General features: G+C 42.3%; 1 protein-coding gene across 1 annotated transcript in view; it reads left to right on the forward strand.

Moving 5' to 3' along the window:
• The window catches only part of DLGAP2 (DLG associated protein 2), a 159,137-nt gene that overhangs the window by 76,468 nt on the left and 59,443 nt on the right, over positions 1–23,226 (forward strand). Inside the window, exon 5 of the mRNA XM_058524845.1 lies at positions 20,761–20,908. Coding sequence (XP_058380828.1) covers positions 20,761–20,908 — 148 coding nt within the window. The remainder of the gene's footprint in view (positions 1–20,760; positions 20,909–23,226) is intronic.

Here is a 23,226-nt window from a genome sequence, read left to right on the forward strand (position 1 = left end):
GTTGTGGAGGACATTGAGGCAGAGAGCCTGAGTTCCGTCAGCCCCTTCCAGAAGCTCTCCAGGGAAGGATGGGTGTTTAGGTAACAGCTGAAGGAAATCAGGGACAAGGAAACATGTTTAATGTGTTGTGTTTTCTCAAGTAAAGAATATTCCAGCTTCCTACTCTTTTGTTCATTGATGAAAGAAGCTACATGTGACTTAGAGGCTCATCTTGGAATTCTGCTCCCTTGGTCTCCACCAGCCACCTCCTCCCAGCCTCCCTCCCTAAGTGCTTCTCAGCCTCCCTGAAGGTCTTCCTCAAGTTTTACTATCCATTGAGGTTTTATTTTCTCTCTATACTTGCACTGGAAATTTTCTCTGATGTCTCATTTTTGCATAACCACCCTACTCCACACAAATAAAACCTCCAGCTAGAATGATGCTGATGTACATCCTAGTGACCTGGTTTGTTTTCCACCTGTTTCTCCTGCTCAACCTCTAAATACTGGGATGCCCCAGGGCTCTGTCAGTACCTCTTTCCCTGATCTCTGTCTCTAATCTTCCTGCATGACCGTATCCATTTGCACGGACATAAACACCATCTTTGGGCTGATGACTCCCAAATTTTCATATCGATCTCTCATTTCTTTCTGGAATTCTAGACTTGTACATGAAATTGCCTGTCGATGGTTCCGTAAAGATGTCAATAAGCATCTCAACTCCACTTGGCCCCAACCTTGATCTGCTACAACCTGTCTCCACAAGCAACTACTGGTCTTTTAAACACAGATTAGATGATGTCGCTGCTCTGCTGAAAACCCTGTAACTGATGCTCATCACATTTAGCGTGAAAGGGAGCATCTCAAACTTGGCTCACAACCATCTACGTTATCAAGCCCTGCCGATCTGCCACTCTGACCTTTAGTTCCCTCAGACATGGAAGCCTTTCCTAGCTTAGAGTCTGCGAACTAGCTGTTTCTTTTGCCTAAATGGCTCCACTCAATCTTTGCATTACTAATTTGACATCGAGATAGGTATCAGCTTATATAGCACCTATTCAGAGAGAGTTTCCCTAATCCCCAGCTAAAGTACCTACTTAGTCGCTTTTATCATAAAACCTGATTTTATTTGTCTTTGCTAATTTTCACTGCTTGCAAATTTCTTGTTTGTTGATGGTCTGTTTCTCCCTTACAAGCCCCTGTCGGTCATAGTCCCTGCGACATCCCTCACACCTGGAATAATGCAGGCTACGCAGAAACATTTGGTAAACATTTGTTGAATAAGCAAGTAAGTGAATATACTTTTAGCACCTAGCATAGTTTCTAATACATATTAGATGATCAACAAATGTTTGTTGAATGGGCCAATACAACATAAGGAGCAACATATTGTTTTATTAGAAAGCATCAGATAAGAAAAAGATAGGGTGAGAAGTGGTCAGATTCTGGGTCTATTTTGAAAGTAGAGATGGCTTAGCTGGGGATGTGAGAAAACGAGAGGATTCCATGAGGCCTCATGGTTTGGACATGAGAGATGGAGAAAGGGGATCAGCACTAACTGAGATGGAGAAGCTGGAGGGGTTGGGTGGAGGAGGGTGGACACCAGGAGGGTGTCTATGCTGAATGCCTGTGAAGACGAGCTCCAAGGAGGGGCAGGCGATGAGTCAATGCTATTAAGGGGTCAGTGAGATAAGGACACAGAATCATGGTGTGTGACTCCAGAGCTTCAGTGGAGTGGTAGATGTGAAACCCCCAGAATTGTTCACTAAAGAAGGGAGGAGTGGATTCGGGAACAGCAGGTATAGACAGCTCCTTCAGGGGGTGGCCATGAAGGGGAGTGGTGAGATGGGGCTGCATGGAATGTCAGGAGAAGTCAGCTCAAGAGAGGACGTGTTTAAGATGAGTGTCTTTATGCTGCTGAGAATGATCCAGCAGAAAGGGGGCAACTGGTCCTGTGGGAGACGGGAGAACTCCTGGAGTGACATTCATGAGTGGGCCAGAGGGTGGGACCCAGTGCTCAGCACGGGGCTGATTTGCACAGGAGCCTACGAGGTCTGTCTGGAGTAAGGGAAGACAGAGTATTGGGCCCAGATCCCAACGGGTGAGCACATGGGGTGATGGGTGCCATGGGAGTTCCTCCCTGACTGCGTCAGTTTCTTCTCAGTGAGGTAGGTTGTGTAAGAGCAGGGACTGGATGAAATAGCGGTATGGAAAGGAGGCCAGGGTGAATGAACAGGAGTGATGGCGAGATTGCAGGTGACTTTAGGAACCCACTGTGGTTCATGACCACGAGTCTAAGATGAGACCAGTTGGTGGCGTGGCTGTCTTGCTCTCCAGCCACATTCAGCTGCATAGCTGGAGGCCCTGAGTGGGTGGAGGACCAGTGTTAGCCAGGATTGACCTTGACCAGGCTGGTTGGCCCACCTGGGTCACATAACCATCCTTGCTTACCACTCTGGATAATCGTTCAGAGGACGCTGAACACATAATGCTGTAATTCCAGGAGAACAGATGACTTCCCAGTTGGCTAACCCCGCTCATCACAGGGGAATTCTTTGGGTTTTCCATTATCTTCAAAGTTTCCATTATCTTTCTTCTCTTTTCCAACTGCATGATGAAGGAGTAATTGAACATGGATTCTTTGATCTTCACAATCTGAAACTATTCAGTTACTTTCATTGTTATTCTTTATATACTGTTTCTCTCCCCCTGGAGATGTTGGCTCCGTGGACATTTGGCTGTGTGGACGCTTGGCTGTGTTGTTTCTCTTCTGTGCCTGGCGCAGTGGCTCACACGTGGTTGTTGCTCAATACGTACTGGTTAAATAAGTGGGTAACGAGTTAATGAGTCAATGGTAATGTATTCATTAAATGTACTAATTGATGTGTTAGTATAATTAACTCATTAATGTATCCAATATTACTTATAAGCCGTATAAGTTGGTTAGCCTGCCCAGCAATATTCTTTTTGTCCAGTTTGTTAGACTAGACATTCTTCTGAATGTTTGAGTTATTTTTCAGGGACAGAAAACCAGTCGCAGGAATGCACAGCCTGTTCAGATAGCCTCTGAGAACACGTTTCCCTGAGGGTGTGGGCCTCTCCGACTCCCCATACCCTGACTTCCTGGCCTGTTGGTGAAACTGGAGACTGACGACTGCCTTGGGCACAGCAATGACATCAAGATTGGGCACGGCATTAATATTCCGTTGTGTGTCTGTTGTCATGTTCCCCACGCTGGAACGAGTGCAGAGACCCTGTCTACCCTGCTCCCTGGTGCTGTTTCCCCACTCGGATGGGGCACAGAGCCCAGCTCTAAGCTGAGCAGTCAGTATTTCCTGATGTCCTTATTATTTGTCTGAGGGACTGGGCCCGGGGAGGATTTGGATGCTCTAAGCCAGCCTGCTATTCCCTCAGTGTTCTCTGGGCAGGAAACCGCTGTTCGATATTTGACCACTTAATACTTGATGAGATCCAGTGCAAATGATTAAACTCAAGTCACCTCAATGGGAAGTATTCCTGATCCTGCCTCTGTGTCTACCACATGGAATATCCAGGGCCACCCCCATTTCTGCATCTCCACCTCACTGATGTTGGGGATTATAGTTACACATTTCCATTCTCAGTGCCTCAAACAACGTTGGTTCAGAAGAAATGCCTAAAGATGCTTAAACTCATGACCCCACAGATGAATGACTGAAGCACTGTTCTTGGCTCTGCAAACACTGTAGACTCTGGTCACACTTGGCCAGTATCCACGTGGGCTCAGGCTTATCATTTTCCAGGAAACATGGCTCTACAACTAGGGGCCAGGGGGACCCTGCTATAAATGCATTATAGCTGGCTGATAATGCAGATATAAACCCTGTCTGCCAACACCAGAGGAAAGATGTTTCACTAGTGTGTTTGTCATTATTTGTGGATGAAATGGATGAAAATCCAGATTCTCTAAAAGGTCCCTCAGTGGGGCCCCCATCCCTCTATCTGCGTAAATCTGCATTTCTCAGAGTGTGGTGTGGTCTACCTGCAATGGAATCACCTAGAGTGTTTATTAAAATGTGGATTTGAGGCTGACCCCACCCTTTAAATCCATCTCTGGAGAAATGATCCAGGAATCCACATTATTTGCAGGCACAGGGGATTTCGATACAGGTAAGCATTTGTGAAACCATCGAATGGATGCTTTCCTGTGCCCCAACACTGGCCTCTAAATATGAACCTATGACTGTCAGAAATTTTTGTAAAGAGAAAAGCTATTTACTTGGTTTAAAAAATCTCAAACATAGAAGAAGGCTTAGACATAAGTAATGATGAAGGGGTCTTAGGGAAAAGAGCCGTTCCCCTGGGGTGGGGCCAATATGAATAGTCACAGAGCTCACTGTTTGCCATCACTGCTGGAGAGAGGTCTCAGAATCACTTTATCTGAAGTACTTGTGATGCAGACAAGATGAATATACTGCAGCCACCTCTGTCTAGTAACAGAAGCACCAGTAACAAAAGCGGAAGGAGTTGCTGACCCGGCTGCGAGCTTCACTGCTCTGCACTATTCAAAGTCATCTGCCTTTGCCTGGATCCCCTGGACTCTCAGAACAACCCCCTGAAGTGAGCAGGACAGGTGGAATCGTTGCTTTCGTTGTCAAAAGGAAGAAACCTTGGCTCGAGAGCATTAGTGACTTGCTAGCTTCAGACTGTGAGTCTGGACAGAACTGAAATTCAAACAACAAACCCAGGTCTTCTGACTTCAAATCTCTTGCTCTTCTCAACATTCATCCCTTCCCTCTTAGGGCAGCTGAATAATTGAGGGGAAGCTGGTGGAAACTCTTCATTTGCATTCCTGTCACCTTTCAGGTGGATGATGACCTATAGTTCCTCTCAGAGGATAAGATTTATCAGATCCTCGAGAAGCAAGGCAATTTCCATATTCTCCTAAGTTTTTTTGTTCACCACTGAAAGCAGATGATAGCAAGGATCTCTCCTGAATGCACAAATCATGATCTACTGAGACCAGCCCACACTCTCTGCATTAGCCTTAGAAACTTGCTCCATCCTTGTTTGCCTAAAATGCCTCTTTAGGATGAGATTTTCTCATTTAGCAATTAAGACTTTGGTGCCCTGCTCATTGCAATGGCCCTCCCTTCCTGCAAACCCATGACCCTGGCTGGCTTTGTCTTCTCTATTCCAGGGGAGAAAATGGAGTATGAGGCCCTTTGATAACTCTCCGAGGTGCCTGGGTCAGTGATGGCGCTAGTACCAAAGCTGTTCTGAGGAGTATTCCATGGTTTTGTGTTCATCTGAACTATTAATTTATCATACAGTTGTAATAATCCATTTCACATTTTTTAAACATGTATATGATGCTAAAGTAACACATGCAGACTTTGGCATTAGAGCTCTGTGTGCCTGAATCTCACCCACATCGCATGCTCTGGGACCGTTGGGCCCTGTCACCTCTCAGTTAAGACTGTCTTGCCTTCATGAAACAGGTTAATTATCACACCTTCCTCAGAGAAGCAAAACCAGCATCAAATGAGATGAAGACAATGGAGGTTTTCATGGAGGATTTGTTATTATTGTTAACGTGGTGCATCAGCTCCTTCAGTCTTCTGTGGTGCCCAAGAGACTCTGAACCCAAGGCTCCAAGGGAACCTCAGTTTATTCTTGAAAATTCCTTCCAAATATGCTTTGTGAACATACATTTCGCTTCAATTAACAAATGATGTAAATATAGACTTTTCATATCTATAGAAAATATCATATAGTCTATAGAAAAATATAGACTTTTCATATTGGATTTCTCACAGCTTTATTAAAATATAATTGATATACTGTGCGATTCATCCATTTGACGTATACAATTCAATGGCTTTTAGTATATTCACAGAGTTGTGCAACCTTCATTGTGATCAACTTTAGAACACTTTCTTCACACCAAAAAGAAACCCCGTACCCATTGGCAGTCACTCCCATTTCCCCCCCCGCTCCTCCCCCCTAGCCTCTGGCTAGTTAGTTAGTTTCTGTTAGTGACAGAAAACACTAACCTGCTTTCTGTCTCTATGGATCTGCCTGTTGTGGATGTTTCATATAAATGGAATCCTGTAATATGTGTCCTGTTGTGTCTGGTTCCTGTCACTTAGCATAATGTTTTTACAGTTCATTCATATGGTTGCATATGTCATACTTCTTCTCTTTTCATGGCTGAATAATATTCCATTCCATGGGATGACCACCATTTATTTATCCATCAATCACTTCGTGGACATTTAGGTTGTTTCCACTTTGGGGCTCTCATGAATAATTCTGCTATGAACATTCTTACACAAGTTTTTGTGTGAACTCATGTTTTCATTTCTCTTAGATGAATACAGGGGAGTGGACTTGCTGGGTCATTGAATGATTCTACATTTAAGCTCCTTTTGAGGCACTCTCAGACTGTTTTTAAAGTGGCTGTACGTCTTATACTATTTAATAATATAAATTTTCAATGTATTCTATTCTCTATTGTGCTGTATGTATAAATGTACATATATTTATAAAATTTATCCCTCATTTTTAAAATTTATTTTCTTATTTATATCCATTGCTTTAATCTCTAAAAGTTTGTAGATGCATAATTTTGTATAAGAGCAGGTTTTTTCATCCATCTTGATGTATTATCTGTTGATATTGATATATTAACATCCATAACATGGAAGATAAATAATTGGAGGCTTTCCTGAAAACCCATCATTCTTTCTGATTGTTTAATCTCTACTTTCATTAAAGTGGAATCTAATTCATTCTCCTCCACACGATATTGTCACCTTTTCCTTAAAATGCATTTCAGCGCTTGAGCTATAAAGCAATTTGAATGGGAGAAAAAGAAGATTTTTAGAAAGATATTGGGTCTCTTAAATATATCCTTCAGAAAATCGAATTCTATTAAAATTTATGTCCTGCAGAGCACACCCTTCAGGACAAGGGCAACGATTCAGTCATCTTTGTCTCTGTCATCAGTGCCCAATAAATGTTTGTTAGATGAATGACTCATTTTGCTGGATAAACATATTTGAGGAGAGCATCTTAACACAAAAAAAATTTCTTAGAGACCCTGTTCTGCATTGGTCCTAACTGATGTTGGTCTCCATGTCTCTGAATTCCTCCCTTTATGTACAGGTCACTAATACTGGCCTCTATTTTGTGTCTCTTTGCAAAAATAAATTATAGGGAAATTTGTTAGCAAATTGAATTGAAAAAATAAACCTCAGAAGTGTTGAATGTCAAAGGATTAAATTGATACCTTCTATTCTGTGGTCCGGTCAGGGAAGCACACCACCCATCTCTCGGTTGTCATACTGTGGCAGCTGTATGTTGCTGTGATGCTGAAGCTATGCCACTGGGATTTCAAATACCAGCAGAGTCACCCACAGTGGACAGGTTTCAGTAGAGCTTCCAGACTAGACAGATGACGAAGAAGGTCCTGACCACATACTTCCAAAAAAATTGGCCATGAAAACCCTATGAATAGCAGTGGAGAATTGTCTAATAGAGCACTGGAAGGTGAGAGGATGGTTGAAAAGACTGGGCAGGGTTCTGCTCTGCTGTCCACAGGGTCGCTAGGAGTTGAAATCGATTTGATGGCACTAACAGCAGCAATTCTGGTTATACTCAACAATTCCTAGTACAAATATTGGTAGTAAGACGTCTTCAATTTTTGTGATGTGTGACTTAAAAGGTCTCTGGATCAACAATGTTTTCAGTAAAAATAGACCTAAGGGAGCCTTTTAGCAGAGCCAGATGGACCTTAGAAGATACTGTCCACTGTAAATTCATGTCATGGCTTCAACTGTCACCTTGAGCACTTAGAGTTCAGGAATCACAGTTTCATCATCGCACAGAATACTTATAGGATCATGTGCAAACTCTCTCAATACTCTTAAATAACTCAAAATAGACTTTTTAAATAAGCAGAAAGGAAATTTATGAAAAGAATGTGGGATATCTCTGAGAATCTCCAGTAGGGAAGGAGAGCATATTTGAAGGCTCTGCAGCCGGAGGTATAAACTGCACCTCAGAACTAGTTTAGTGAAGGCAGTAATTGCCAAGCCTATTGTGCAAAGACCTCGCAGGTTGACCCCACCAGGCTAGCAGGGGGTGCTGACGTCTGAATTACTGCACAGCTACCTTATAAACAGGACACAACCGCTGCCACAGATGCCATGACAGCACGGATTCTGCTCTGTGTTACTATCCCCTCAAGCCTGGGGAAAGGCATGTTTTTGGAGGAACGTAGGTCATAATCCCACACCTTAGCTTTAAGGGAGTCTGCCGGAGGAAATATCTAACATGTTTAGTCCTACAGCAGGAGTCAGTCTCTGCCTCTCACAGTGGTGAATCCCCGAAACAAACAACAACAAGGAGGAAATTGAGCTGTCGGTGAGCCAAACACAAGACAAATGCCACCATGACAGCATAATTTAAAAAAATAAATTGTAATGGGTAGGAGTTTAGGAGTTCTGGAGAACTAACTCTCCTACAGAAAACAATCCAAAACTCTGGAATATATTACATAGCACTTAGAAATATATTTTATGTATGTATGTATGTGTGTGTGTATATATATATATATATATATATCTGTTTGAGATACATCTGTTTGTGATATGTGACTTAAAAGGTTTTGGGATCAATAGTGTTTTCAGTAAAAACTCTTTTTCAGTGAAAACAATGTTTTCATATATATATATGTATATATGAAAGAAGTAGACATATATATGTCTAACATACACACATACACACACACACATATATATACACTCACACATATATATGTATATGTGTGTGTATGTATATGAAAGAACTGGACAGCAAACAAAAGCAGACAGGAAGTGGAGGATAGTCCAACATTGAAAGAAGGAACCACACTCACTCAGTGAAACCCACATTTATACAAATTTCCTCTGAGCCCTTTCTCTGCTCCTTGAAGTATGGGACAGTATGAACTTAAGCTGAGAGCTGCAGTCATGAATTTAGATGTTAAAGGATGGGATTTGGGGCCTCCAGAGTGGCAGGAAGTGCTGGGGTTGGGGACAGTGCAGAAAGGAGGGAGCCAGAGAAGGGAAACCCCAAACTCTGTGTAAAAATTGTTGATGTCTGAACTGAGTTTAGTTTTTAGTTGCTGCCCACTGAAGATTAAAAAAAAAAAAGTGAGGGATTGAAGCCCACCAAGTTATGGTCTCCCAAAAGCAGTGAGATATCCAGAACTTGGTGAAGACAAAATTCTGTAAACACTTGGAGCTTTGCACGGACCCACCCTGTCAAAGCATAAACCCTCACAGCCACAAGTCCAGGATGACCCACCAGACCGAAAATCAGTACTCTTCAGAGGAAGGTAACGGGATCCGGAGTCTCTACCAACAATGTCCATTATACCAAAGAGAAAAGAAAAAAACATGCAAAGTTGTAGCAAAGTGAAACTCCTAAGCAAGAAAAAAATGAAGATAAAAACAAAACTTTAAGATGACCCAGATGTTAACCCAAAAGAACTTTAAAGCAGCTGTTATAAGGTCTTATATGTAATATAAAAATGATTGTAAGGTTCAAGTTAAAGAAAAGATGGTCTTGATGAGTGACTAGATTGGAAAACTCAGTGGAGAAATGAAAGTTCTAAGAAAGAGACATTTGACAAAGAAAAGTACAATATCTGAGAATGAGAAAGTCACAAGATGGGTTTAAGAGCAGATTGAGATAGCAGGGAAAAAAGTGTTAGTAATTTGAAAATAAATCAATAGATATTATCAAATCTGAAGAAAGAAGAGGTAAGATATTGAATGAAAAAGGACAGAGCCTCAGTAACACATGAAATAATAAAAAGTAAATTGACATACATGTAACTAGAGGACCAGAGGATAAAAAAGGGAGAATATGGCAGAAGAGTATTTGAAGAAACAATGGGCAAATTTTTCACAAAATTGTTAAAAAAAAAAAAAAAAGAAAAACCTACAGACCCCAAATGCTCAGTGAACACTAAGGAGAATAAATAGAAAGAAAATCCACCTAGGTACAATAATATAAACTTCCAAAAAGCAGAGAGAAAGAGAAAAAGCAACTGGGGAAGAGGAGATAGTAAAAACAGAGCGAGAAGTGTAAAATTATAGCTGATTTTTTTTCCCAGAAGCACTGAAATCCAGAAGACTCTGGAACAATGTCTTTAAAGTAATGTTTTTATAGATCTATCAATCCAGAATTTTATATTCAGCAAAGATATTTTTCAAAAGTGAGGGCAAAATAAAGACTTTTTCAGATAAATAAAAGCAAGTAGAATCTATTTTTAATTTGAATTTCTGTTCCCACACGTGACTATTATCTACCACAATGGATGATGCAGCACTAGAGCAGCCGCTAGAATACCTACACTGTGCAGTACAGCCACCTGCAGTACAGTTAAAATTCAATATGGAAAATGTTTGTTTAACCCAAAAGAAAGCAGGAAAAGAGGAATAGAGGAAGAAAAAATAGACTGGAAATGTAGAAAACTAACAGCAAAATGGTAGGTTTAAACCCCACTCTAATAATAATTACACTAACTATAAAGGGAATAAATAAGCAAAAGGCAGAAGTTCTAACCCTGGGGAAAAAAATTAAAACTCATATATTTGCTGTCCACAAGGGATAGACTTTAAATATAAAGACAGATGATGGATGTGAAAGGGTGGAAAAGATGTGCAAACTGGAAGCAAAGGGGAGCTGGTGGGGCTGTATGGGTACCAATTATTTAGGACAATTAATATGACCGGAGGGACAAAGAAGAGCGTTTCATAGTTATAAAAGGGTAGGTTTGTCATAAATACCCAAAAATTAGGTGCATAAATCTATATGCACCTAATAACAGAGCTGCAAAATGCAAGAAGGAAAAACTGACTAAAACTGACACATGGAAAATAGACAAATCACAACTGTAGTTCGAGACCCTAACATCCCCTTCTCAGCCACTCATAGAACAGCTAGACAAAAAATGGTATACTGTTACCTACATTGTGCTAACTGATATTAATAGGACCCCAGACTGCAAAATACACGTTTTTTCAGGCACACATGGAACATTCACCAAAAAAGACAACATGTTGAACAGAGAATCAAATCTTAATAAATTTAAAAAGATTGAAATTTTACAGAGTGTGGTCTCTTAAAAACAATAAGGTATCTAAAAAAAGCCCATATCACACTTCGTGATAAATCATGTATCAAAGAAAAAATCAGAAGGAAAATTGGAAATTGTTTAGAACTGAATGACAATGAAAATCCAGCATGTAAGGATTTGTGGGTGCAGCTCAAGCACTATTTATAGCATTCAATGCTTGTATTGAAAAAGGAAGGGGGCTGGCCCCATGGCCTAGTGGTTAAGATCAGCGCGCTCTGCTTCAGTGGCCCGGGTTCAGTTCCCGGGTGTGGACCTACACCACTCATCATCAGCCAGGCTGTGGCAGCGACCCACATACAAAATAGAGGAAGATGGACACAGATGTTAGCTCAGGGAGAATCTTCCTCAAACAAAAAGAGGAAGATTGGCAACACATGTTAGCTCAGGGTGAATCTTCCTCAGCAAAAAAAAAAAAGAAAGAAAAGAACAACAATCTAAGTTACAAGCTTAAAAAGCTAGGAAAGGAAGAGCAAATTAACTCCAAATCAAAAGAAGGACAGAAATAATAAAGAGTAGAAATCAGTAAAATATAAAATAAACAATAGAAAAAATTGCAAAACCAAATATTGGTTCTCTGAAAAGATTAATAAAATTGATAAACCCCTCGCAAGATTGATCACAAAAAGGAAAGAAAACACATATTATAAATATTAGGAATGGAAAAGGGGAATCATTGTAGATCCAACAGATATTATGAGGAAAATAAGGGACAACTAGAAACAAATTCATGCCAATAAATTCTACAGCTTATCTGAATTGGACAAATTCTTTGAAAAACACATCTACCAAAATTGATACAAGAAGAAATAGAAAATCTGCTTAGCTCTATTATGTATTAAAAAGATTTAATTCATTATTAAAAACATTCCTAAGAAGAAAACTCCTAGCCACAATGGTTTTACTGGTAAATTCCATTCAACACTAAAGGAAGAAATAACACAAATAGTACACAAACTCAGAAAATAGAGGGTGAGGTAATACAACACTTTCCAACTCATTTTATGAAGCCTGCATAACTCTGATACCAAAAATGTTACCAAAAAAGAAATTACTGACCAATATTTTTTTAAATTATTTTTTTGAGGAAGAGTGGCCCTGTGCTAACATCTGTTGCCAATCTTGCTCTTTTTTCTTTTTTCTCCCCAAAGCCCCAGTACATAGTTGTGTATCATAGCTGTAGAGTTGTAGCTCTTCTATGTGGGTCACCACCTCAGCATGGCTTGATGAGTGGTGAGTAGGTCCACGCCCGGAATCCGAACCGGCAAACCCCAGGCTGCCGAAGTGGAACGTGCAAACTTAACCACTGCGCCACCGGGCTGGCCCCTGACCAATATTTTTTTAATTTACAAAATATTACAATCCAGGGCCCGGCCCGGCGGTGTAGTGGTTAAGTTCGCGTGTTCCACTTTGGCAGCCCGGGGTTCACGGGTTTGGATCCCGGGCACAGACCTACTCACCACTCATCAAGCCATGCTGTGGCAGCAACCCATATACAAAATAGAGGAAGATTGACGCAGTTGTGAGCTCAGGGACAATCTTCCTTACCAAAAAAAATAAATAAATAAAATAAAATATTACAATCCAAATCCAATAATATATATACATGACTAAGTATAATTTATTCATGGCCAAATAGGATTTATTCCAGGAATGCAAGATTGACTTAACATTCAAAAATCAATCAAGGGATATACCGCATTAGTAAACAAAGAAGAAAAATTTATGGTCATACCAGGATATGAGAAAAAGTTTTTGACAATCACTCATTTGTAATTAAAAAAAAAAAAACTCTCAGCACACTAGGAATAAAAGGAACTTCTTCAATTGGATAAAGGGCATTTACATAAAATGTAGAGCCAATATAAATATTAATATTATCCAAGATTAGGTAAAAAACAGGACGTCAACTCTCACTATTTCTACTTGACATTAGAGTGAAGGTCGTTGCCAGTAATAAGGCAAGAGAAGCAGAGCATCAAGATTAAAAAGGAAAAAGTTTATTCTGTTTATTCTCAGACCACAAGATTGTTTACACAGAAAAACTAAGGAAACTACAAAACAAATACTAGAGCAGATCATGGCATTTCCGAAGGCCAGGCACCAGTGAAATACATAAAAATCAGCTGTAGTTCTCTAGACCATCAGCGAACAATTGGAAAATGTAAGTGGGTTTTAAACATCTCAATGGCATGATAGATTCTCTACACCAAGAACTACAAATATTGACCCAAGTAATTAAAGACCAACGTAAACAGAGAGAGATACTGTGATGGAAACCTCAATATTGTGAGGATGTTAAATCTCCCCAGATTGAGGTATAGTTTCAATGTAACTTCAGTCAAAACCAGTAAACTCAAAGCAACCTTAGTTTTTAGAGAAACTGACAAGAAGATTCTGAAATGTATGTGAAAATGCAGAGGACCTTAGAAGAGCCAAAACCATCTTGACAAAGAAGAACGTTGGACAATTCACACTGTCGGATTTTAAGACAGTGTGATATTACTGTAAGAACTGACCTAGGCCGCTCAGCCTCAGCACTACTGATATTTGGGGCCAGACAGTTCTTTTTTATTGGGGGCTCTCTGTGCCCTGTAGGATTTTGAGCGGCATCTCTGGCCTCCACCCACTAGATGATAGCAGCACCCTCCCCCAAGAGTGACAACCCAACATGTCTCCACACGTGGCCAGATGTCCCCTGGGAGGCAGAATTTCCCAGGTTAGGGACCACTCAGAAAGACAGAATAAATCAGTGTGACGGGAGAGTAACTCTAGCCATCAGAATTTAAAATTTCTGCTCATCAAAAGATACCACAAGAAAATGAAAAGGCAAGCACAGAGTGAAGGAAAATACTTGAAATACGTATCTGACAAAGGATTTGAATACAGAATACATAACGGACTCCTACAAAACAGAAATATAAAGAACCTAATAAAAATAGGAGAAAAAGTGGAAAAGTCACTTCACAAAAGAGGATATATGAATAACCAATAGTTATGTCATTAGTCATCCAGGAAATGAAAAGTAACCTTTAATGAGATAGACTTCCCTTCCACTACAGTGGCTTAAATTCAGAGGACTGACAGCAGAGAGTGCCAACGAGGACGTGGGTAGAGGTTACAAAAACTGAACATCTGTCAAAACTCATTGAACTGTACATTTGAGATCCGTGCATGTCACTGCATATCAGTTTTGTCTCAATTAATAAAAATATAATGGATATTTATTTTTCTGTTCCATGATTTCTATTTTAGAAAAAAAAATCATTTTCTTTTTGATGACTTCACCTAGGTTTGTTCTTTTCAAACAAAATTAAACAGTTGAAATGTTTTATTTGGACATAATCTCACATGGAAAAGTGGGGACCCCATCTGGTCAGCCCCTCGCTATCGGCTTCCCCCAGATGTGTCCTGAGACAGCTCTACTGAACTCCACAGCACAGAACCAGTCCCCCATCCCCCAGTCCAGGTCCTCTGAGGACAAATTGAATATGTTTGTTCAAATTAACCAAGTGCTACTATCTGCTGGGCGCCCATCTGAATGTCTTCTGTATAACGTCCCTGTTCAGTATTCACTAGACTCCGTGAGTTAAGTCCTGTTACCATCATCCTCATTTTGCAGATTCTCAGAGAGACGACGTAATTTATCCAGAGTGACACACGAGCGGGTAGTTGAGCCAGTGTTTGAACACGGGCCAACTTCACACACTTGCTTGGCCCCAAGCACAGATGGCCTCTGTGGCTGTGACATTTCCTCCCTCTGATGGCGAGGGCGCAGCCAACGCAGGGGCAGCGTCTTGTCCAGGGAAACTGAACCTGCTCGCCTTCTCTCTCTCCAACGTGTCTAGTTATCACTTTCTAAAAATAAATGCTCACATTGACTCATCCTCCCCCAAAAAGACTCACAGCCTTTCTCAAATTACCTCTACACTCTCTCCTCTTCCCTGACAAATTGGACAAATTGCTCAAAATTGTCAGTTTTACTGCTATTTTCTGACCTTCACTTCCTGCAATCTGGTTTTGGCCCCAAATCCACCCAAACCATTTCTCCAACGGTCTCTCATGACCCCTCATTGCCCCATCTGGGTGACACTCACACCTCCGCCTCATCTACATGTCTACACCTTCGCGTTCTCATCAGCACATTTGCCCTAAGCACATTCTTCCTAAGTCCCTTAAAACCAGCAGGTCCAAATCAAACTCATGTGCAGTCTCCAAAACTCATTCCCCTTCCAGGAGTGTGTTCTATCTCTGTTAAGAAAAATCTGGAAGCCTTGGAATCGTCTCAGTTATCTCTTTCTCCCTCAGGGCTACATCCTATCCCTTCCTGACTGCCCTCGATCCTTCCATCTCTAACGTGGAACTCCCCCCAGCCCGGGTTTGCGTTGCTTCTCACCGGGTCTGTCTGGACAGTGGCCTTTGGCTTCACTCTCCCAGCCTCTGAGCCCACAGACCGAGAGCTTCCTGAGCTGCCAGCTCAGAAACCCTGGTCAAGTGCTCGTGGTGCTTTCCTGTTGCATATGGAGGAAATTTCAGACTCCTTAGAGTGGTCTGTCTTTGCAAACTTCTCTCCCAGCACATGTTCCCCAGCACCGACCACGGCCCAGCCGCGCCAGGCAGCCCCGCCACCTCCGCGCTGGCCTGTCTGCACACCTCATGTATGCGTCCCCAACACAGGGAAAGAGAACATGCCTCATTCATAGCGTTGCCAGATTTAAGAAATAAACACATGGGATGCCCAGTTAAATTTGAATTTCAGGTAAACAGTGCATTTTTTAGCATAAGTATGTGCCACGTGGGACATATTTGGACAATATTGGGAGCATACTGATACTAAAGAAGTACTTGTTGTTCATCTGAAATTCGAACTTAGCTAGGTGTCCTGTGTTTCATCTGGCAGCCGTGTTCATCCGTCTTGTTGTCTTCCAGCCTCTAGCTCTGTTCCTGGCACACTGCTCAAGAAAGATCTGCAGAGTTAATGGGATGGTGCGAATGCCTTTCCACGGAGGGGTTGCTGTTCAGTGAAATCATAAACACGTGAGGAGCAGAGGAAGGAAAACAGAGCATTGAAAGGAGGCACAAAAGGGGCAGTGCAGGGAGTGAGGAGAAACCCCGTCAGTGGACAGAAAATTCAGGGACTCTGCTAATGCCCTGTGGACACGAGCCGTGTCTGCCCCGAGTGCATCCACATATGTGGAGCGAGGTGATTCTTCCAAGACCCTCCTAGCCTTGCAGCGAGGTGCAAGAGCCCTGATTCTGAGCCTATGTATGTTACCTGTTCTGTCTGCAAAGCCTCCATACAGGGCGGGAAGTTCCGCATTGTCCCCAGGGAGAGGGTCTACACTCGGTCCCCGTGTGCCCAGTCCTCCGTGTGACTTCAGGGTCTGAGTGTGCGTATTATCACCAGCTGACACCCAGCTCAGGGTGAACGCCTGAGGCCTCGCTGTCACACTGTGGGTGTCACACTGAAGGTGAGGGGTTTGTCCTGACCTCAGACCCCTGCTCCAGGACCTCATGGCAGCAAGCCTGTGAGCCCTTTGGGGTCCCTTTCCTGATCTGGGGAGAGATATGTACGTGTCAAGGTGCACAAGGCAAGTGACAGAGCCTGGTCCAGGGTGAACTATGTTAGTGCTTCTATGACTGCGTTCTGAAAAAGGTCTCCCAGCACTTTCTAGCACCCAGCTTACTGAGCACATGCCCCTTATCCACTGCTTTCTCCTTGTGTTGCATTTAGGAAGCTCTTGGTGGCACATCACTGTCGTCCTGCCTGGCACTGGCTCAGAGCAAAGGTGGTGCAGAGTGTGAAGGAGCAGATCCCAGAGGACGGAGTCTCAGCTGGTGCGGTCCTCAGGGAAGGGACGTGGGGACACCCAGCAATGTCCTCTACCTGCAGTTAGGTGTTGACATGGTTTTCCACTCAAAACACGTGACTAGGGAACAAGCTTGTTTTCATCTCCTGTGAATGTACTTATAGCTTAGTGGACATTTTTAGTCTAAATATGGGAAAAATCTGGAAAAAAAGCCATTTTCTGAATTCAGGAAATTAATTGAGAGATTATGTGAAATGTGTACTGAAATACATTAGAATAGCTTCCATTTTGTAGGAGGAATATTACACACACACACGCATACACAGACACACACACACACACACACACACACACACACAGCATCTCTCAATCCCCAATGTAGCTTAGAATGTTCCCTTTTCCACTTAATGCCGTGGAGGAAAGACAGTTTCTCATATATGTAGCCATTCCTGTCAGATTCCGTTTAGAGAAATGGAAAGATGCCCCCAGTATTTGGAATGAACACGTTTAGTATGAAAAAATTGTTTTCTTATATTTGTTCTTCATATAACCTGCATAAAATCTTCACCACTTTTCTAAGGTGATGAAGATAAAAGGATGGTTTATTTTGTCTAGATTTTCAAGTTATTTATGTAGATCTGAACACCTTAATGCAGAGGCCCGGGGAGGCACATATTTTGTTATGTAAATTTGATTTTACAATGAACTGAAGTCACAGAAGAGGTTTGTGAGCCTACGATTCAGCAAACAACTCTGGAACAATTTTCAGATAGAAAGGAAAAAGGAAAATACTAGGAAACCTATTATTCTCTTTTGTACAACTACTTTTTCACTCTCCTAGCATCCCAAAATAGATGTCCAGTCTCATTCATGCATATATGACTGTCCAATGAGGGCATCACTGGAAAGGGAAAAAACTAGAAAAAAATGTTTCTCTGTTATTCTAGAAAATTTTGTATGGTTTCCTTTTACAGTTTTCTGGGCTACCACCTAGTCTATACATGAGAATATGTTTCCATCCCTGACAACTGGGTGCCAACGTAGGAATTATCATGCTGAGGGAATAACTAAGAGGCTTAAAGGGAATTTAAAATGATGTGGGAATCCCAAGGATGGGTTTCTGAGGAAGAGCAAGGAAGCATCCCGGAGCGAGGTGCCTGGGTCCGGGGCCAGAGTTCTGCAGGAGGAGGCAGCCCTGCCCTCACACTGCTGGCCTTGATGGCGTCTCCCAGTGTCAGGGTCTGATTTTCAGTCTCCAGCTCTGTGATTTATGAGGATAGCTGGCCTTGGACACTATACTATAAAATGCTAAACCATTGTAATAAAAAAAAAAATCTATTAAGTCTAATGAGGCTGAAGATGGGGGTTTTTTTTAACTATTTAAAATAGACAGTAACAGAGGATGGGGACCTTTTGGGCTCTTTGCATCTGTGACTCAGCAGCTGTGATCTTGGGGCCAAAAGCATGAATTCTGGAGCCAGACATCCTGGGCCCAGAGTCTGGCTCTGCCCTTTGCTCTGTGTGAGCCTGGGAGATTGACTCAGCACTGCTGTGCCTCAGTCTCCCCGTTTGCACGGTGCGATTATGAATGGCCCTACCTTATGGGATTCCCATGAAGAATGAATGGGTTAGTACAACATAAAATGCTTACAAGGTACCCAGCACAACAGTATGCAGCAAATGTCAACTATTGTGAGTCTGTTTTTAAAGAAAAAAAAAATGTTATTCGCTTTCTACAATGGCGACTTTTCTTTATGTGGCATACTCAATTTTGGAATAAAGAGAATCATTGGGCCTTAGAATAGATAGTTTAAACATAGAATCACAAAATATACTAAATCACATGTGAATGCCATCCAACAGCACCAAAAGGGTCATTTGCCATGTTCTGAGGATGTCCAGGCACGGGGCTAACAATGGTGGGGATACAGAGATGAAGACGACACAGGGCCTTCTTAGAGGGACTCTCAGCCTGGGAGGCACCTTCCATGTGAGAATATTAAATGATGCCATGGCAGTATTAATCAGAAAGAGAGCTATATTGGAAGAAAATAAGAGGTCAGTACTAACTTGTAGAAATGCAAGGTGTGAAACCAGCGATTTCAAGGAAACATAGAAGGACAGGGGAGATGCAGAAAGTTTAGGTTTTTGCAAAGACAGAAGTGAGGCCACGCATCTGAGGGTCAGGGCAGCCACCTGAGGCTGCGACGCTCATGCCCTGCACGTGGGGCTGGATTGAACACACACACAAACACTCGTGCAAGTGGGGCAGACTGTGTCACATGCAGGGTCTTACCCTGCTTACCAGGCCAACGTGAGCCCCAACACACGACAATCTCAGGTGTTGGTGGCATCATCCACTCCCGTTGGACCCCTCCAGTTCTATGTGGGACAACCTGGTGGCCGTGTGTGGGTGTTTGCTAACCTGTCTTGCTGTCTTGCTGGCGGTCAGCCCTGGGATCCACAGAGGAGCAGAAGGGACAGCGCCCACTGCTGGTGCCGTGCAGGCCACATCCCAGGCCTGAAGCTGCGAGCAAAGAATGACGAGTCAGGGCCAAGGTTCTTCATACTTCTTTCCATGCCAAGATTAGAGCCGGCCTGAAGCTCATTTCTTCCCCATTTTCTTTTGTCTGTTTTGAGTGGGAGGAAGGGAATTAGGAGCTGGAATGTGTTACACACCTGGTCTTAAAACAAAAATTATCATGATATTTTATAATATAAATTATATTCCATTAATATATAAAATATATTAATTATTAATTTTAGCAGGAATAGTGACTTCAGATCTATGAGAAGTGGGCTTTACTTAACCAGAACTTATATTGAGCTCATTTTTTTCTCTGCTGTCCCATTTTTAAAAAAAGAAGTAAATCACCGAGAAAACAATTTACATCAAGAGTTTACTTTGAAAATTGGGAACTCTCTTAACCAGCTGACCCAGGAGTCAGAATCAGCAGCCAAATATTTACAGACATTTTTATGTACAGGCCAGTGCAGTGATCCTCTGTAATGGTCCCGTTGTGATCCAAAATGGGAAAAAAGAGTAAGTAATCCTTTCTGTCCCTATCACTCCAGTGTTTGATCAAATAAAATGAATTCTTACTAGATTGTGGAAAGATTGTCACCAAAATTTGACAGGAAAGAGTTCAAGTAGCAAGAAATTTGAGCAAGCTGAGCCTCCGTCTGCCACACTTCCCCCGTATGTTAACATGTCACAAAGTAGCAAGAAGGGAAACCAGAGGACACCGATTTTTAGGGGAGTTTGGAAGAAAATGATCATCGTGATAACGAGTGGATTTGATTTCTCAGTCTGCTCATTCCGTCTGCCTCTATTGCATAATCCAGACAACTCTGCGTAAATTAAAACTGAGGGCAAGCCTTTATTTTTTCTCCTGTTTTTCTGAGTGGGTCAAGTTGCCAAAAGCTAGCGTGATCTTTGTGAGACTCTCCCAGGTTTTTGGCTTGAATTCGGGAGCCGGGTTTGCTATGATGCCGTGTGAGTTACCAGGCTTTCAGCACTTTTTTTTTTTAATGTGCAATGATCCTAATTCCACTACCTGGCCATAAAAAGTCAGGTTTCAAAGCAATTTTCCAAAAAGCCTCCCCATTACCGTGATGAAATTCACATTTGTAACTGTGAACCTCAAGAGTATTTACGTGAGGCCAGGGATTCGTCAAAAGACAAACATTAGCGGGACATTTGACGACAGCCTCTTGGCGTTGGCTCGAGTAACTCTCGCACCTTTGCCCTTCAGTGGATGTTCACAGGACGCCTTTTCTCTTCGTTTCTTTTCTCCTACAGCCAGAGCTACCTGCAAGCAGCAGGGGACGTGCCCACTGGCCACAGCCTGGACCCATCTGCCAACTACAACTCCCCGAAGTTTCGCTCCCGGAACCAGAGCTACATGAGAGCTGTCAGCACCCTGAGCCAGGCCAGCTGTGTGAGCCAGGTCGGGAATTCTCTCCTCCCTCTTGCCTGGGGTCCAGCCTTTAAACCATGTCCTCACAGACGTCTCCCTGCTAGGGAGGCGGTGGCCCAGCATATTTTAGGGGAGGGCCATGAGCAGACGTGAAATTCCTGCCTGGAAGTATTGGGCTGATTACAAACCCGTGAACTTTATAAGATTAATTTTTCTGACATTTGTAACTACGTCTTCCCTACACTGATCTCCTCTCGGTGAGGAATGACTGATCTGCTGGCCACCTCAGCCTCCTTTGTTGATTAGCTCAGGCTGTCTTCCTTTTCCCAGGTTTTCCCAATAAAAGGGGGCCAGGGGGACAGCTCGATGGTGACCAGGCTCTGACTGCAGTGGCTTTCCATCATGTCCTCCCAACTGAACCTCTGAAGTTCAGTGAGAAGAGTTGGAAGTACACTGTGGAGCCTGGTGTCACTCAAAGAACTGTGTTTGTCAGGCTCACAGGGCTTATTTCTCTCTAGGCAGTGTGGCCCCAGGTGGGATCTGGGGTCCCCACGTGAATGGCAGTGTCTTAATCAGGCCCAAAGGCATGGCTGACTGGGAGAAGGAGGAGCCCAGCATGCGTTCCCCACCCCCCCGTTTTGAACTGTTGAGAATACACCACAGCAAAATGAGCAGTAGCTGGTACCTCTAATCACCATATGTTGGAGGATAAATATGAATTGAATTTTTTAAATTTTAACTAAACAGGTTGCTTACTAATTTTAACTGCCTTTAAAAAATAGTGCTTTAGCTACCCTTGAGTTTTTCAGGCTTGCACTTAATGCTTTCTCCCACTTATTGGAGAGTAGCTGCTCTCAGCCAGAGACCTGGGCTCAGGTCTGCCTGAGCCCCTCTGCCCCTCTGCCTCTGACGCCCTGTTAGCCTGTGAAATTCCTTAACCAGCGTGAACTTTTCTTTCCTCATCAATGGAGAGGGATACCTCCTGTGTGGCATTGTAAGAAGAAATGATGTAACAAGTGCAATGGATAGCAGAGTGACAGAATAGCTGTCTAATGAATTTTGGATATTATTATGTAAAGAGTTCAGCAAATAGTAAGCACTCAATAAATGATAGCCATTATTATTGCTAGTAGTACATAATTCTGAGTACTAAACACCCACCCCGTTACAGAAGCACTATGAAGTTTTGGTAGCTTGCCAGAGGTTAAATAAGCTGAAGTCTCTTGTGCCACAGGCTTTAAATTCCTTTTAAACAATAGTCTGCTCATTTTACAGTTTTTTCTCATCAGAAAGTTGTACTCTGGACTTTTTCTACTAAACTGTCTGGGTTTTTCCTGTTTCACAGCTCAAGCAAGATACGACCTCTTTAATTGATCATTTAATCTAGCATTTAATAGAAAAATGCTATTTTTCTTTTAAAAATAGGATTAAGTTTACATCTGCAGCAAAGAGAATTCCATTGACTCTTTTATTCCAAGGACAAGAACAGACCATTCCTAACCCTGCACACCAGGGCCATCCCGGCTTAGCACCGAAACCCCCCAGCCCTGGGCCAGTGGGGACCCTTGGTCACCCTACAGTCCAAACTCGAATGCCCCCCTGCAAATCATAATATGAACAACAACAGTAGCAACAACAGATCATCAGCAACTAGACATTGTAACTGTTGAATTAACTGAGGCCGCATTCTATCTCAGCAGAGAGGAAGTCCAAGATGGTTTTAGGAGAAAGTAAGTAACAGAGAAACTGAAGACGATACATTTTAACTACTCTCTCCAGCGCCTGGAGAAGGACCTTCAAGGTAGACTTCCTTCTCTTAAAGATGTCAGCTTCTCTTCCAATTTATATCACCTCGTTTACCAAAATACAACTTTTAAAATCAGAGGTAACCCAGTCAGTGTTTTCAATAGAGGGGTAGAGAGATTTTACCACAGCTGTGAGCGGTTTCTCTGTGTTTTTCATTTGCTCTCAACAAATAAGTTTCAATTAAATGTGTTCCACACCTCTTCCAACGCTCTTAAGAAAGCTTCAGAGGTTCTCTGGGGTTCATCATCATTATTTTGAGGAAACATAAGCCACATACTAGTATCCTCAACCTCATGCTTTTGGTGAACCTGAGCTGGGATCTCCAAAAATAAGTCAGTAAAAATAACTGTTCTCATGTCTTTTTCTATCTGAAAAGATTCATCATTGTAAATAATAGCAAAGCAGACAAGTTGGGTGTTTGGGGGTTTCATTTATTTTAATAACTTTGACATTTGGAATTCTAAGTCATTCCTATAGCTGAGTTCTATGATACGACTTTAAATTGAACTCAACTTTTAATTCTGAAAATATACATATATAGT

This window comes from Diceros bicornis, chromosome 29, assembly GCF_020826845.1.
Source record: "Diceros bicornis minor isolate mBicDic1 chromosome 29, mDicBic1.mat.cur, whole genome shotgun sequence".
Classification (NCBI taxonomy): Eukaryota; Metazoa; Chordata; class Mammalia; order Perissodactyla; family Rhinocerotidae; genus Diceros; species Diceros bicornis.